The 15,857-nt window shown below is 41.3% G+C and overlaps 1 protein-coding gene across 2 annotated transcripts in view; it reads left to right on the top strand.

Annotated features, from left to right (window-relative positions):
- Positions 1 to 15,857, top strand: part of LOC310924904 (bridge-like lipid transfer protein family member 2) — a 36,361-nt gene that overhangs the window by 3,621 nt on the left and 16,883 nt on the right. For both annotated transcript variants that reach the window (XM_083886759.1, XM_083886760.1), the window contains exons 4-23: positions 974 to 1,023; positions 2,335 to 2,476; positions 2,558 to 2,676; positions 2,763 to 2,823; positions 2,897 to 3,080; positions 4,009 to 4,132; positions 4,207 to 4,331; positions 4,416 to 4,483; positions 4,579 to 4,715; positions 6,317 to 6,435; positions 8,146 to 8,339; positions 8,692 to 9,004; positions 10,044 to 10,249; positions 11,167 to 12,217; positions 12,644 to 12,835; positions 12,917 to 13,119; positions 13,190 to 13,308; positions 13,388 to 13,611; positions 14,755 to 14,945; positions 15,755 to 15,854. In XM_083886759.1, coding sequence (XP_083742885.1) covers positions 974 to 1,023; positions 2,335 to 2,476; positions 2,558 to 2,676; positions 2,763 to 2,823; positions 2,897 to 3,080; positions 4,009 to 4,132; positions 4,207 to 4,331; positions 4,416 to 4,483; positions 4,579 to 4,715; positions 6,317 to 6,435; positions 8,146 to 8,339; positions 8,692 to 9,004; positions 10,044 to 10,249; positions 11,167 to 12,217; positions 12,644 to 12,835; positions 12,917 to 13,119; positions 13,190 to 13,308; positions 13,388 to 13,611; positions 14,755 to 14,945; positions 15,755 to 15,854 — 3,922 coding nt within the window. The remainder of the gene's footprint in view (positions 1 to 973; positions 1,024 to 2,334; positions 2,477 to 2,557; positions 2,677 to 2,762; positions 2,824 to 2,896; positions 3,081 to 4,008; positions 4,133 to 4,206; positions 4,332 to 4,415; positions 4,484 to 4,578; positions 4,716 to 6,316; positions 6,436 to 8,145; positions 8,340 to 8,691; positions 9,005 to 10,043; positions 10,250 to 11,166; positions 12,218 to 12,643; positions 12,836 to 12,916; positions 13,120 to 13,189; positions 13,309 to 13,387; positions 13,612 to 14,754; positions 14,946 to 15,754; positions 15,855 to 15,857) is intronic.

The raw sequence follows: 15,857 nt of genomic DNA, 5'->3' as shown, positions 1-15,857 counted from the left end.
CAGCGTTTTTGTAAAAAAAAAAAAAAAAAAAAACGTTCACAGGAAATCTTTTAATTATGACTATTATGTGTTAATGTACGACATTTATTAACAATACTTAAACACCAACTATAGAGTCTTACAAAAAGACACTCTTGAAATTAAATAAATAATATACATTTTTTTCACTTTAGTTAAATATTAATTAACTAAAAAGTAATCAGCCAGTGAATCTTAATGGTTAAATGGTTACATTTAAAAGTAAAATAAAGCAACATAAATATAAAAGTGGTAGAGCCCCTTCATCTGCCTCATCTGGTGCAGACAAACGGCCCTTTTATTTCTGCGCACCGCCCCTGCGCTGTTCCCTTCTCCCTCTCCTGACTCTGAAGAGCAGAGCTCACTTTTCATCGTTTTCACTCCGTGGTCTTAATCTTTGTGAAGGAAGACGCTTTAACGCTGTAATTAAGGGAATATCAGATGAGCTGATGTCTTTAGTTAACTGCTCAAAGAGAGAGAAGGTTCTCTGCTGTGAAGTGAATGTCGTGGAGAGTTCATAATCTGTGCCGCACGCAGCCAAGTTTCGCTTTTGCGGTGCTGTTTCACCGTGTTGTAGCTGTGTTTCGACCGCCGAATTATCGGTGCATCCCTTAATATAACATCTTTTTGACAAGAACGATGTAACTGTAATAATGACGCACTTGATAGTGTGACTTGGGTTTCAATCGGTAATCGGACAAGCGTAAATAAATAAACAAGCAAGTAAAGCCTGGCGGCCCGCCAGGCGTATAATACACTGGGGGAAACCCTGAAAGGTTTTATCAATGTTTTTATGGAAAGAAACTAATCTTTCTTTGGGACTTCATGTAACGAGTCCTTATAAAGCCATACATTCATCTGTAACATTCATATGTTTGTGCTCTTTTCTTCCAAATGCTCTATATGTAAGTTTCATTTTCTATGTGAATTATAACACTCGCTTTCTTTATGACAGGAAATTGACAGAATATGGATTTCAAGTAAACTTCTGAACCAGGATCTGCCGTAAGTTGACAGCATATAAAAATGGACATAGAGTGAAGCCTTAAATCACTTGATTTAACCACTTCTTCCCTGACCCTCTCTTTGGAGTCCCTGCTCGAAAATGACAAGCCCAAACTAAATAGAGTAACTCTGCAGTTACTAGCTCTATGTTGATTATCTTGGTATCAAAATAAAGATAACACTTGTGAGATTCACTAAAAAAATATTGTATTTTAAAGCAAATATCACCTTTAAAATCTGCAGTAGGAGCTTAAAAACACATGGAGGTCATGTAACAACATGTGGACATGAGCTGTGCAAAGTCTGATGCTGCTGAAGTGAAGCAGAGTGAAATTACAGGTTTTAGTAAAGACATGTCTAGGCGTTCTCACTTTTGGCACAGCTTGGGACCATCTGTGCCATTTGAGATTTCTTAGGTACCAAATTATTAAAAACCAATTTAATTTTATTATTTATTTATTATATATGTCACTACAGATCTAAAAAGAACTTGTTTTGAAAAAAAAAAAAAAGTATGATAACTGTCTGTAAATGGATGCTTCCTGTGTGGTGCGTAATAACAACTCTGTGACTCTGCAGCATCTTCAGTTACGCAGCGCCATAGCTCTGGCTTACCTTGGTCAATTAGGGTGATTGACAGCTCGTTATAAACCTCTAAACCAATAGAATCAGACCCCGGTCTCCAAATGCGTGTGAATCACTTCATTAGCGAGTCAAAAGGACATAAATGCATATGACGCATTTGTGCGTACATTCACCTTTCTCTAATCAGAACGATCTAATGTCGCTCTGTAATGTTCAATCAGACCGGGATTTGTTCCCAAAGCATGCTGGGAAGTGTAGTTCTTCATTAGAAGTGGTTTTGTTCAAGTGGAAATAACTTGTTTTGATTGTTTATATGAGCTTTTAGCTGAGTGTCTGACCTTTCTGTGGGTATGCAGCATGTGTGTGTTTGTTAAGGTTAGACATGGTTTTATGACGCTTTTGTCGGTGCGTCTGACGCTGACCCCGATCACGGGGGCAACCGTGAAAGAAGAGGTTAAACATTTATCTGAGGAATCTAAGAATCAGCTAGAGTATCAGCTCTTCTTGAATAGAATGTGATGTCAGTTTTGTAAATTATGTTCATATTTTAAGGACAATGTACAATAAAACACAACAAATATGAGAGGACACATTTTGTGACAGCTGGTGTCGCCACTATGTCATTTTCTTATGTCCAGTCTTTGATTTTCGGATACAATCCTGCAGCAAAAAAAAACCCTGAATCAGGTTTTTAGCATCATTTATTGTGTGTTTTTTGTTTTTCAGGAGATACTTGGCATTATGTGTGGGTGAAACCAGAGTCAGGTTTGACCTGCAGGCTCCACTGAGCCCTCTAGTCAAGAAGAGCCATGGGAAAAAGCCGGGGAAGATTTCCATCAGCCCCACCACGTTACGCTTTCTATCTCAAGTGAGGAGCTTCACTGTAGCTCAGTGTGTTGTCCAGCTCCTTTATCGACGACATGTAAATGTCCTTTCTTTGTGTCCTCAGATGTTGTCCTTCCACATCAGCTCCATCAATGTGATGGTGGTGAACCTGGCTCTGTCGGAGTCTCTGTGGCACATGACTATCGGAGGCATCACCCTGTTACTCGACCACCAGGGGAAAAGGTAAATGCATCGAAATACATTATTCTAATTTTGAGATATTTATCAGAAAACGTGACTTCACAGTTGTTGAATGTCATGTTTTGCAGGTTAGCGTGGGACTTCTCTGTGGGTCAGCTGAGCAGTAAAGTTCTCAAAAACAGCCAGATGGTGAGTTGTGTTTTTGCCCCTAACGTAGAACGTTCTGGTTGAAGATGTGTGACTGACACGTTCTTCTCTGTAGGACATATGTTTGGCTGAGGTGGCCCTGAGTCTTCTGCTGTCTGGAGACGTCAGTCTTCCCGACATGAAACCAGGTTCTCTGTCCCTGAGCGTGAGGACGCTGATCGCAGAGCTGCATGAAGGCCTCTTCCTCAGCCACGTCCTGCTTCCTGCTTCTCCGTCAAGGACTGTTCAAGAAGCAAGTGGTGAGCAACAGCAGGGCATCTTATTTGTTCAAAGATATTTCATCTGTATCCACCAACAGACTGACTGCCAAATAACGAGCTATTCTCTACATCCACCAACAGACTGACTGCCAAATAACGAGCTTTTCTCTACATCCACCAACAGACTGACTGCCAAATAACGAGCTTTTCTCTACATCCACCAATGGACTGACTGGCAAATAACGATCTGCTATCTATATCCACCAACCGACTGACTGCCAAATAATGAGCTATTCGCTACATCCATCAATAGACTGACTGCCAAATAACGATCTGTTATCTATATCCACCAACCGACTGACTGCCAAATAACGAGCTATTCTCTACAACCACCAATAGACTGACTGCCAAATAACGATCTGTTATCTATATCCACCAACCGACTGACTGCCAAATAACGATCTGTTATCTATATCCACCAACCGACTGACTGCCAAATAACGATCTGTTATCTATATCCACCAACCGACTGACTGCCAAATAACGATCTGTTATCTATATCCACCAACCAACTGACTGCCAAATAATGAGCCATTGTACCCAGCCACCAACAGATTGACTGCCAAATAATGGGCCATTCTCTCTCCATCCAGCTACAAAATGACTGCCAAATAATGTGCCATTCTCTCTCCATCCAGCTACAAAATGACTGCCTAATAATGGGCCATTCTCCGTATCCAGCTACAGAATGACTGCCAAATAATGAGCTGGTATCTGTATCCACCAACATAATGACTGCCAAATAATGAGCCATTCTAGACAGCCACCAAACAGACTGACTGCCAAATAATGACCTGTTCTAGACATCCACCAACATACTACTAGATTATATTAGGATTATAAATGAGTGGATTGGAGGGACAGCTCAGGTTGAAGATGGTTTGGTTCTAATGCTGTTTTCTCTCAGACGATGAAAGAACTGAGTTCATCCAGACTGAGGCTGTGGAACGCTTTCATCAGCTCATTCCCCACGACATCACTGTGGAATTTGATAACACTAATGTAATCCTGTCCATGCACAGCCAGAAAAGGTGAGTCAGCATTTTACCACCTGTTCTGTAATGACACCTGGTATTGAACCTTTGGTTTGTGTGTGTGTGTGCAGACACCTGAACTGGACTCTGAAGTCTCTGAAGGTCTCGTATGGACGTGACGACGAGCAGCTTCACCTGAAGAACTTCACTCCTGAGCTGAGTTTTCCTCAGAGCAGCCTGGAGCTACGTATAGAGGGTCAGTGGCACAGCAGCCGTGATTCAGAGAGGTGGACGCAGGGAAAACCATGTCATTCACACCTTGTTTTTGTCTCACTGACAGATGGACTTCTTCTGTCTCAGAGTAGACAAAGAATCCTGTGTGTGAACAGTCTGAAGACGTCACTGCAGGTGATGATGAAGACGCTCCTCACCAACGCTGGCTCTCATTCTGTGATTCCATCACTGCTAATGTTTGACTTGTGTGTCCTTATTTTTAAATTCAGGTGACATCGATGGACATTGCAGGATCGTTCGCCGTCAGCACTTGCATCGTCCACTACCGTCACCAGGAGTTCTCTCATTGGCTGAATCTATTTCCATGGGAACAGCTCATCCACAGGAAGGCAGCACATAGGGAGAGGCAAGTTACAGAATTGATACAATGATTCATCCATTATTAATCCATTACTAAATTAACTGTCAACTATTTTAATATTCACTTTGAGTGTTTCTGTGATTTTCCAGCTTCTTAAATGTGAATATTTTCTGGTTTCTTTGCTCCATAAAACACAGAAACCGTTAAAACTGAATCATTTTGACCTTTGAGAACATTATTTCCAGGTTTGACAAACACTTTTTTAGACTAAACAAGTCCTTGATTAACCCATTTAGGCCTGAAGCGCCTGGAAAAAATGTCTCTAAGGATGAATTCCAATTCCTTACTTAATCCTCAATCTCAAAAATCTAGTCCAAGTTCTGTCCTGATTCTCATAAAAATTAAGTTGAGGCCAAGTTTAAGGGCTGTATCGCCCTCAATATTGAGATTTTCAGAGACCACCCTTGGGAGCAAGGTCTACCCAGAATGCATTGCGTGTTTTCACGTGACAAAGATGGCGCCGAAAGCAGCGAAACGAGTACGATACAAATGAAGTATTTTCTTTGTTAATAGAGATATAAAAATGATCTTAGTTTAGGCCCAGATTATGGATTACTGACGTCATTGTTGTGTTGTGTTGTGTTCTTCTTCTTCTTCTTCTTTGGAGTTGACAGACTGGACGCAGCTTTGGCGTTATTCTGCCCCCTACAGTCTGAAGACGTATCTGCATTTAAGGGGTGTCCCATTTCTAAGTGACAAAATAACCCTCAACACTTGGTTTTGAGGCCAGTTAAGATTAAGGGTTGAGCTTGAGGGTTAAGATAGGAATTGGAATTGGCCTTAAAACCTGAGGTTCAAATGCCGACTAAATGACTGATAGAAACACAATTAACAGTAAGAAAATAAAGTCATATCAACTTGGTTTAGTCCTGATGTGAAGAACAAGAACAGCATGTAATGACTGTAACAGTCTGCAGTTACAGCGCTGTGGCATCTGCAGGTAAATCCACTGTCAGCCCTGCTGCGCGGTTGTAAACACTCCGTCGATGACGGTGGTATTTATCGGCGTTATCTTCAAACATAATTATGTCTTAATCGTAAAATCCCAGTCGATTTGTTCAGCGCGTTCGAAGTTATCAGCGATGACGTCATCGAGGACGAAACTCCTCAAAATCACTGCCTTCAGAAATCTCTCTGCTGTCAGAGTCCTCTGTAATTTCAAAACAATGTCGCGAGGAACCCTTAGACCCCTGAAAATTGACGTATCCGCTCTCCCGGCGTCTATGGTGGAAGTGCGGCAATGCTTTCACGGCGTCAATGGGTTTACTTGGACATAATCAACAGACTAAATGATGATGAATATAACGGTTAATTCCATCTTAAATGACTTCATGGGCTGATACTCAGTATCAGTACATTACTGGTTACTTTGTCACCACTTTGCTTCAATCTGTCACTGCAGTGTAACTAACATTTTAACACCTTTTCTGCTTCCTCATCTTTCACATCCACGTGTTGTGTGTGTGTGTGTGTGTGTGTGTGTGTGTGTGTCCTAATCCCTCATTCTGTATGATTTGTTGTTCGTCCATCATCTTGTGTTGTTGCTGTAGTCCATTAGATTATTTGCCCACCCTCCTGTTCCTCAGGCGTCTCCCTCACCTGGACGCTCCTGTCATGATCACGTCCTCCGTGTCCAACGTCAACGTGTCCGTGCAGCTGGGAGACACCACGCCGTTCGCTCTGGGCTTCCTGTTGGCCAGTGCAGGTACTGCACCTCTCTCACACGGTTTCTTTTCCTTTGTTGTGACCTTTTTTTATATTAGGTTTATTATCTTAAATTCTTCAAAGGTTCTATTTGTTTTCCCTGCTCTCCGTGTCCTGCTGCTGTAGTTTCCTAAACACTGTTGTGACAGTCGTCATGTTTCCGTGCTGTGGAGGATTATATTTGCAGTCAGATGTTGTAAAATAATCACTTGGTTCAGGCCTCTCATTATATTTCTAAAATCTGAATCCGTGTGTCTTAATTCCTTCCATCTGGGGTTTATTTAATTCTAATGTTGAGGCAGTATATTGTTCAGCCTTGTTGAGCTCACTTTCATGATAGAAATGTCTCTGACTAACAGAGTAAGAGTTTACAGTAACAGTAACTTCACTGTTCCTCTGGTCTGGTCTTCCTGTGATGAGCAAAGAAAGCGTGGATGCAGGCCAAACTGTGTTTTCATAGCGTCCATAGTGTCTTATTCATTAAAAAGTGCATTAATTCAGCTACTTTTCTGTCAATTGTAATGTTAACATTCATATTTTTAAGTACGGATTTAGAGAGATCCACAGTTTGTACAATTACAATACACACAAAAAAAATGGTTTTGATACTAAAATATCTCCAAATGAATCAAATCAAACTGGAAATCAAATCAAATGTAGATCTTGCAGGGTATCCGCGGGGTCTTAAATCCAATAATTTGAATTTAAGGCCTTAAAATGTCTTAAAATTCTCCTAAAATCTCGTTAAAGGTCTTAAATACAATTTTGAAAGGTCTTAAAAATCTATTAACGTTACTTTTATTTAAAAACAAACTTCAGTCTCGCTTTGAAATGTTTCTATTTTTGAAAAAAAAAATTGTCGTCCAAAATTTTACAAAAACGTCAGACTATACTGTGTTGTCCATGATTTGACAAAAAACGTCAGACTATAGTATGTGGTCCAAAATTTGACATTATTTTTGAAAAAAACTTTTCGGTCCACAATTTGACAGAAACGTCAGACTATACGATGTCGTCCAAAATTTGACAATATAAAAAAAAACAAAACAATAATATTAATTACTTTTTGGTCCAAAATTTACAAAAACGTCATATTATAGTATGTCGGCCAAAATTTTATAGTATGTTGGCCAAAATACTATGTTTTGTCCAAAATTGTTGTCCAAAATGTGTCTTTTGTACTTTTTTACCAGTATTGATTCTAAATGGGTCTTAAATTGTATTCATTATGGTCTTAAAAAAGTCTTAAAAAGTCTTAAATTTGACTTGTTGAAACCTGCAGAGACCCTGTCTTGTCATTAAGAATATAATGAATTCAGGAGACCAATCAATCAATCAATCAATCAATTAGGTTTTATTTGTATAGCACTTTACAATATCCAGACGGTACCCAAAGTGCTTTACATAAAATCAATAAAGTAATACATAGAAACAATACGTAAAAACAGAAAGTGCTACTAGTGCTGCAGGGCGTTAGAGGCCTTCTTAAAGTGCGTAAAAAATAAAAACCAGGTAAAATAAGTAGACATAAGAGCAGGACTACCCTAGTCAGAGTTAAAAGCCAATCACAGAAGTGACACACAGCTCTAAACATGAACATCATTTTGTACTGTTTTTATTCTGTAACTTTTGGCTCAACATAAGTGACATTCAAACATTACACCTTTTATTCTGAATGGACGAACGTCCTTGTCCTCGTCCATGTCTGCAGAGCTGCAGCATCTGCCCGACATCAAGGCTGAAGCAGAGAGTCCAGAGTCTCAGAACGTCCACCAGCGTGCCTCACTGTCCCTGGACAACTTCTGGTGGAGAGTGGGTCAAGGTTCTCACATCCAACAAGCTCCACATCCTCCTGGGAAACATGTGTGGGGAGAAGCTCTCATCTTAGACACTGTCACTCTTCAGGTAGGAAACGGACAACTCTGAGGAACCTCTTCATACTTTCAAAATAAGACTTTACTATAAAAAAGAGTCTTAAACAACTATTTTAACTATTATTGTGTTTGCTAATGGCGTCAGAAGGCTATTGGATGATTAGAAAAACCTTGAAAACCCTTGTGCAATGATGTTAGCACAGCTGAAAACAGTTTTATTTGGAATAAAAATCATTATTTCTAATCTCGTCAATGTCTTCACTATATTTTCTATTCATTTTTCAGCTCTTTTGATGAATAAAAGTCTGACTTTTAATGGAAAACACATCCCAAATGATAGAAACAAAAATCTTATCTGCACTTTTAACCTCTCCTCCCTGTAGGGTAGTTATAACCGCCCTCGCCTGGAGTTGGGCGGCCACCCTCCCAGTCTGAGTGTGGAGTCGTGTCTGAAGGGTCTTCAGGTGGAGCTTTCGGAGACATGTTGTCTGTGTCTGTCTCGTCTGTTGTCCCTCCTCTGTGTCCCTGCACTGACTGAACCTCAGCAGTCAGACGCAGCAGCTGCAGTGACTCCCACACAGAGCGGCGGCGTCCTGTCGTCGCAAAACGGCGTCCTGTCGCCGCAGCCTCACCTGCTCTTTAAGGTGGACTGTTGTCTGGAGGACGTTAATGTGTTCACGCTCTCTAATCTGGCAGGTGAGACCATTCTTACTCAAGAGTCCTGGTCCTACTTCCACTGTTTAGATACACACTTACCTTGTTAATGCTCAGTTTTAGGCGATGAGTCATCGTCATTAATTACATTTTAAACAGTGTCTGTTTAAGTCACTTTTACTGTTTTTCCTGTATTTTCTATTTATGATTTAGTTATATTTATTCATGTCATTGTCATAGTATCACTTAACCTCTTCTTCCCTGTTTCGCGCCGACATTAATGTGATAAAACCATATCTAAATTTAATAAACACAGACATGCTGCATACCCACAGAAAGGTGAGAAACGTCACTAAAAGCTCATAAAACACTTAAAAACACAGATGGATCAAACCAGCACATGCAGAAAAGACCATTACAGCACACACATTGTGAGAAATAAAATAATAAAAAATAATAATTTGCCTAGAACGCCTATATATCGCTTTACTAAAACCTCTGTTATTTTACTCTCCTTCACTTCAGTAGCATCAGACTTTGCACAGCTCATGTCCACATGTTGTTACATGACTTCCATGTGTTTTTAAGCTCCTACTGCTGATTTTAAAGGTGATATTTGCTTTAAAATGCAATATTTTTTTAGGCGAGAGAAATAAAATCCTTCAGTTATGCTGTGTTCCATGTGGTTTTACTCCGACACAGTGGCATCTACAGTGAAGCTTACACCTCTGGTGGAATCTCACAAGTTTTATCTTCATTTTGATACCAAGATAATCAACATAGAGCTTGTACCTGCAGGGATTTACTATATTTAGTTTGGGCGATTCAGAGCAGGGACTCCAAATAGAGGGTCAGGGAAGAAGAGGTTAAGAAGCACATACTTATGTCATGTTTATATTTCATATAAATATATATACATATGTTTTATCTGCTGCTAATATACAGAGAAACAGCTTTTTATCCACATATATCTCCTCTATCAGGATGTAGACTCATAACATATACACAGATTATTTCTAAGACTGACAGAAACGTTGATTTGATGTCTTTTGTCCGTTTTGCTGGTGTTGTGTTTGTGTAGGTGCTGTGTCTTTGAGGATGGACACAGTGGCAGCGTTGAGCTCTGCAGAGAGCTCCTCTGTGTCTCTGCAGGGTTTGACTCTGTCTGTGGTCAAAGTTGTGTCGGAGAACATGGAAACGTGCTGCCCTGCCTCACAGACTCCCAACCCTGTGCTCAAACTCACCAACATCGCCTTCTCTTACCACCTCACCACTCACACCTTGCAGGTAATCGCGTCTGCATGGCTCTGTGGTTTACACTTCTACACTAAGGTTAGGGATATTCAGCAAGAATATGTCTATGAAAGGTTCCTGCTACAGTGATATTCTAACATGAAAGCAGGTCATTTAAGGAGAAGGATGCAATGGTCATTTCTTCATCTCAAAACAGTCACTAACAACAGTGGTGGAAACCGTTAGTCAGATTGCCCTAAGACTTTGGATATGGGTTGAGCTTGACCCGATGGTGTGCATCTTTGATTTTCTATTTTTTTCGAGGAATTTTAATTTTCACTGATTTATCATGCAACACCAGACAGGCACCGGCTCATCAGCAAAACAAAAAGTTTCTCAGAATGACTTGAAATTTACCATCATAATAGTCGTCATCGACCTGAACAAGGATCCATTGAAAATATTTGCAAATCTCTTAAGGAATAATTTTAATGAATTTTTGAATATCAGGAAATGATCCATTTGCCCTGATGCACTTTGACAGTGAGCTGACTTTCTTCACAAAAACAAAAAGTATCTCGGAATGACTTGAAATTTACCATCATAATAGTCGGCACCGCCCTGAACAAGGATCCGTTGAAAATATTTGCGAACCTCTTAAGGTATAATTTTTTTATAATTCATCAGCTCCCACTATAGGAGTACATACTTCCTACGGGCACTGCACTCGTGAAGTCAAAATGTTAACATCATGATGAAGACGACTGTTCAAATACAAACTGTCATTGAAGTAGAATTTTGAAATCAGAGAGTTGTTGTTAATCACCGTGTAAGAGAACAGCATGTTAAATTTAGTTCACCTGTAAACTTTTTCGGTTCATTCTGACTAACTTTTTGTGAGTAGTGTATCTGCATTTGTAATGTAAAGTCACTGCTGTGTCAATATTCCTGTTTTGTGTTTTTCATGTCAGGTTCAAAGTGAAGACGAGCTGACCGTTGAATGGACGCCTCCAGACCACATGGTGTTGTATCAGCACATGAGTGAAGCTCAGGCGTGTTGGCAGATGCTCCGTGGAGACAAAGGAGTGGACAGTCCAGTCGCTGCCTCACAGAGTGAAGGCGTGTCGGCTCAGAGTCGAGTTCTGTGTGTGCGAGTGGAACTGGGCTCCACTCGTCTCACTGGCCACGTCAGCGAGCACAACTTTATTCTCCTGCACACTGAAGGCCTCACCGTCTCCAAGCATGCTGGTTCCATGCACATACGCTCCCCGTCGCTGGTCTTCAACTTTGACGGCAACGACATCGTGACCTTTAAGAGTCTGGATGTGGAGGCTCACGCAGAGCTGGCGGAGATGCAGCTGCACAGAGACACTTTCCCGTTCCTCAACACTCCTCACAACCGCGTCTGGATCCTCACCTGTCCGTCCATGTCTGTCGAGTTCCCCTACCAGTACAACTTCTCCAGCACCTTTGACGAAGCCATCAGTGTCCAGAAGTGGTTGAAGACGCTCCATCGCTCGCCGAGCCACGAGCCCGCGGTCCAGCGCCTTCCTCCAGACGTGGTCTTCAAAGTCAGCCAGTTCTCCTTCGTCTTCCTGGACGACGTCTTTGAAATCAAGCTGCGCGACAACTACGAGCTGATGAAGGACGAGAACAAGGAGAGCGCCAAGCGTCTGCTGCTTCTGGACAAGAAGGTGGCGGACCTGCGCAAGCAGCACGGAGAACTTCTGCCCGCCAGGAAGATCGAGGAGCTGTACAGTTCACTGGAGAAGAAGCACATCGAGATCTACATCCAGCGCTCGCGCCGCCTCTACGCCAACACGCCCATGAGGAAGTCTCTGCTCACCTGGACCGTGTCGGACCTGGAGCTGGTCGCTCTGGCCGATGAGTCTCTGCATGGACCTGACAGGGTGAGAGAGCAACTGAGGGACATTGACGAGATCAGTCCCTTCCCCAGAGAAGGACTCCCCCTGGTGGTCCAGTGGTGCCGTGCAGTCAAGTTTAAACTGGCTGCATTTTTGGGTAAGTGAAAGTAAACTGGAAATAATGACGGTTAAGATCTAAAAAAGTATCTCGGAATGACTTGAAATTTACCATCATAATAGTCGGCAACGCCCTGAACAAGGATCTGTTGAAAATATTTGCAAACCTCTTAAAGAATACTTTTAATGAATTTTTTAAATTCAGGAAATGATGAGTAAAGTGAAAGTAAACTGGACGTTTAAGATCTTAAAGTAACGTCCAAGATTAGGCATTTTGCAGATTATCTGAATTTTATTTTAATGGTCACTTAGTTCTGCCACACGTTCTGTAAATGCAAATATCTTTTATCGGCTTCATCGACTCGTGATAACGTCTGTCGACATCAGTGCTGAAAACCAGGATCTTATCGTGCAGGTGTGACTCACACCACTAACCACCGTTGCCACTGTCGTTTCTCTGTGTCAGTGAGAATTAGAGATTTCCCTCGTTACCTGTTTGAGATCAGAGACTGGGAGCTGTCAGGACGTCTGATCGGGACAGAGCAGGACGGACAGACCAGAGCTCTGAGGAAGGAGATTGTCCCACTTGGTCCACCGTGGGGAGACGTGACAGTCCTCAGGAATATACCACCACTCAAGTTCTACTATGATTTCAAATGTGAGTTTAGAGGTTGTTTATTTTTCTGTTTGCTCTGAGATCTTCACATCATCATTGTTGTTGTTTCATGCTTTTTTCCAGCTAACATCTCTCTCTACACCATCGTGTGGGGGCCATGTTGGGACCCGGCCTGGACTCTGATTGGTCAGTCGGTCGACCTCCTGACCAAACCCACCGCTGATCCCTCTCCACTTCTGGCTTGGTGGGACAAGAGTCGCCTTCTGCTGCACGGACACTGGGCCATGGACATCGATCAGGCCAACCTTCATCAGCTGGCCACAGAGGTAAAACCCTGAGCTTCCTCTTCACCTCCAGTTGAGTTTTTTCAGATTGTTTATGACGCTGTGTTTGCAGGACCCTTACAACACAACAGAGAACTTACACTGGGAGTGGAGTAAGCTGAACTTTGACTGGAACCCTGGACACTTTGTTTTTAAAGGAGACCTGGATGTTAATGTCAGGACGGCGTCAAAGTAAGACGAGGAAACTGTCGATTCTTTATTTAATAGAGAACTGGCCGTTGATAAAATCCCTTTGTTTTTTCCTTACCAGATATGATGATATCTGTTTCCTGCGTCTGCCCAACCTGTGCATGACCCTCGACCTCCAATGGCTTTGCCATGGAAACCCCCACGACCACCACGCAGTCACGGTCTGCTCTGCAGACAGCGTTGCAGACGTGACGTCGGGACAACCTCACGACTCCTACAGAGCTTTTCGCTCGGAGAACCTGAACCTCTCCATCACCATGGACCTGAACCAGCACCCTGGCATAGGTACGTTCAGTTTTAGAGATCCGAAATAATACAAAGCTTTTTTTTATTTTATTTTTTATTATACATTTTTAATTTTTGTTTTGTGAGCGCATTATAATACAGTGCTTACTTTGACTCAGATAAAATAAAATAAAAGGTACTTCTGCTGCTCACAATTGGAATTTTTAAGAAACAAAATACAGTCAAAATAAAGTCAAATTAAACTATATTTGAGAACTTTGAACAAATTTGGAAAGATATACTTATATAAAAGAGCAAATAAATAAATGTCTATCAGGGAGTTTTTAAGTAAAATAAACAATACATACATAATAGTCGAAATAAAACATTGAAAAATAAAGCATTAAAACAGCATTACAGGGTCATCCATTCAGTACTTCTGTCTGTTCAAGACTAACATGTCTTACATATATGGCCCACAGTTTGATAATATGTTTTTCTGAAGGCAAAGGGAGAAGGTCATCTGTTCCATGAGGTAAATGTCGTTTAAAGTGGACCTAGACCGGAAGTTCCAATTAACTCTGTTTTTTAGTGTGTATCTGTGTCATTACCTTGTTTAAGAAGCCCTGAAGGTTCTAAACAAACAGTTCAGTCACTGCTGAGAACGCTGTGTTTTATTGTAATCTCAGGCTCAGCGAGATCTCTGAAAAAACCCGGTCCGGTTACATAAACAGCGGTTCTCCTGAGCAGCAGATCCTCCTGCTCCGGGGACTAGTTATTAAGAATTAAACATAATACCACAGTTTTCGATGCAAAATATATAATATTCTTCATATGAGACATTAAGAGAATTGTTATTTTATTTATTTATTTATTTATTTATTTTTTAACCTACACACTCTTCATCTCTATAATCTATACATTTTACAATACAACACTGCCCCTCGCTGGATTATTAGGAAAACTGCATCCATGCTAAATGGAGGAGCATTTGTCAGTATAATGTTGAGAAATGAAAAGTATACATTTAAGGCCAGATATCATCGTGGGTATATCATTTAAATTTAAATGTGTCCATATCTTGCACTAAAGTAGTTGATATTTTTGAATATGTCTTTAGTTTCAATTTAATCTGAAATACTAGAGTTGTATTAGCTGATTAGATACTGGACCTCTGTGTTTGTGTGTGTGGTGTCGCTGTAGAACCCTGTCAGCCCAGAATCCTGCTGTACAGCAGCACTCTGCGCTGGATGCAGAACTTCTGGGCCACATGGACGAGCGTGTCGCGTCCCATCTGCAGAGGAAAACTCTTCCAGAGCCTGAAGCCTGTGCGAAAGAAGCTGAGTCAGCACTACAAACAGATGTCCTACACGGCTGCTTTCCCTCAACTACAGGCAAGTGTCTCTGCACTCCAGCCTCAGCCTCATGTGTTTACCGCAGAACATCTGCTCTCACTTATATTACACAGTATCCGGGTGTCAGTACCACTGGTAAATGTTTCATTTATGTGTCGAAATGATCAATTATCTATTGTGCTGGGCATGTTAACGCGATATCGGCTGTTTACGGCTTCAAGGTTAACGCATGACGCGTTTCCATAACGACTGACTGGAAAAAGACACGCGTGACGTCATGTTTACGTGAGTCCCGATCCTTAAAATTAGACTGTAAAGTAACGCTAAACTTTAAAAACAGAGGCACACATACGCAGTACACAGGTACGCTGGTTATTTGTTAGCGCTGCTCTTTTCCTTTAATAAACAGACCGATCCAGGGCCACTGTAGCGCTAAGAGGAGCTAACGGAGCTAATGGAGCTAACTGGTAAACGGTGCCTGGACTCTAGTGCCGCGGCACGTCAGTCGTCATGGAAACGTGTCACGCATTTACGCGCGTTAACCTAGTGCCCAGAACAAATTTTTATATATTAATTAATTCAAGTTTTTATTTTTTATTAATTATTAAACCAAGTTTCTCTGATTGTTTTTTTTTTAGCTTAAATGTGAATATTTTCTGGTTTCTTTGCTCCTTAAAAGAAATAATTAATTTAAACATGAATCATTTTGGTTTGTGGACAAAACCAAGACATTTGAGGACATTTCCAGATTCCAGATCATTTTCGGACATTTTCTAGACCAAAATAACGAACAGATGCCCTAGTTTCCGCCGATTTTTAAACAGGTGTGTCTGTTGCGTGTCTTTCAGGTGCATTATTGGGCCTCCTTCGCTCAGCAGAGAGGAGTCCAGGTGGAATGCAACAAAGGCAACGTGTTCACTCGAGGAGCACAGAGACTTATTCCTCAAGGTG

The sequence above is a fragment of the Microchirus variegatus genome, assembly GCF_963457635.1.
Source record: "Microchirus variegatus genome assembly, chromosome: 3".
NCBI classification, from domain to species: domain Eukaryota; kingdom Metazoa; phylum Chordata; class Actinopteri; order Pleuronectiformes; family Soleidae; genus Microchirus; species Microchirus variegatus.
Note: the sequence above shows the minus strand (reverse complement) of the source record. Positions and strands in the feature narration are given on the sequence as shown.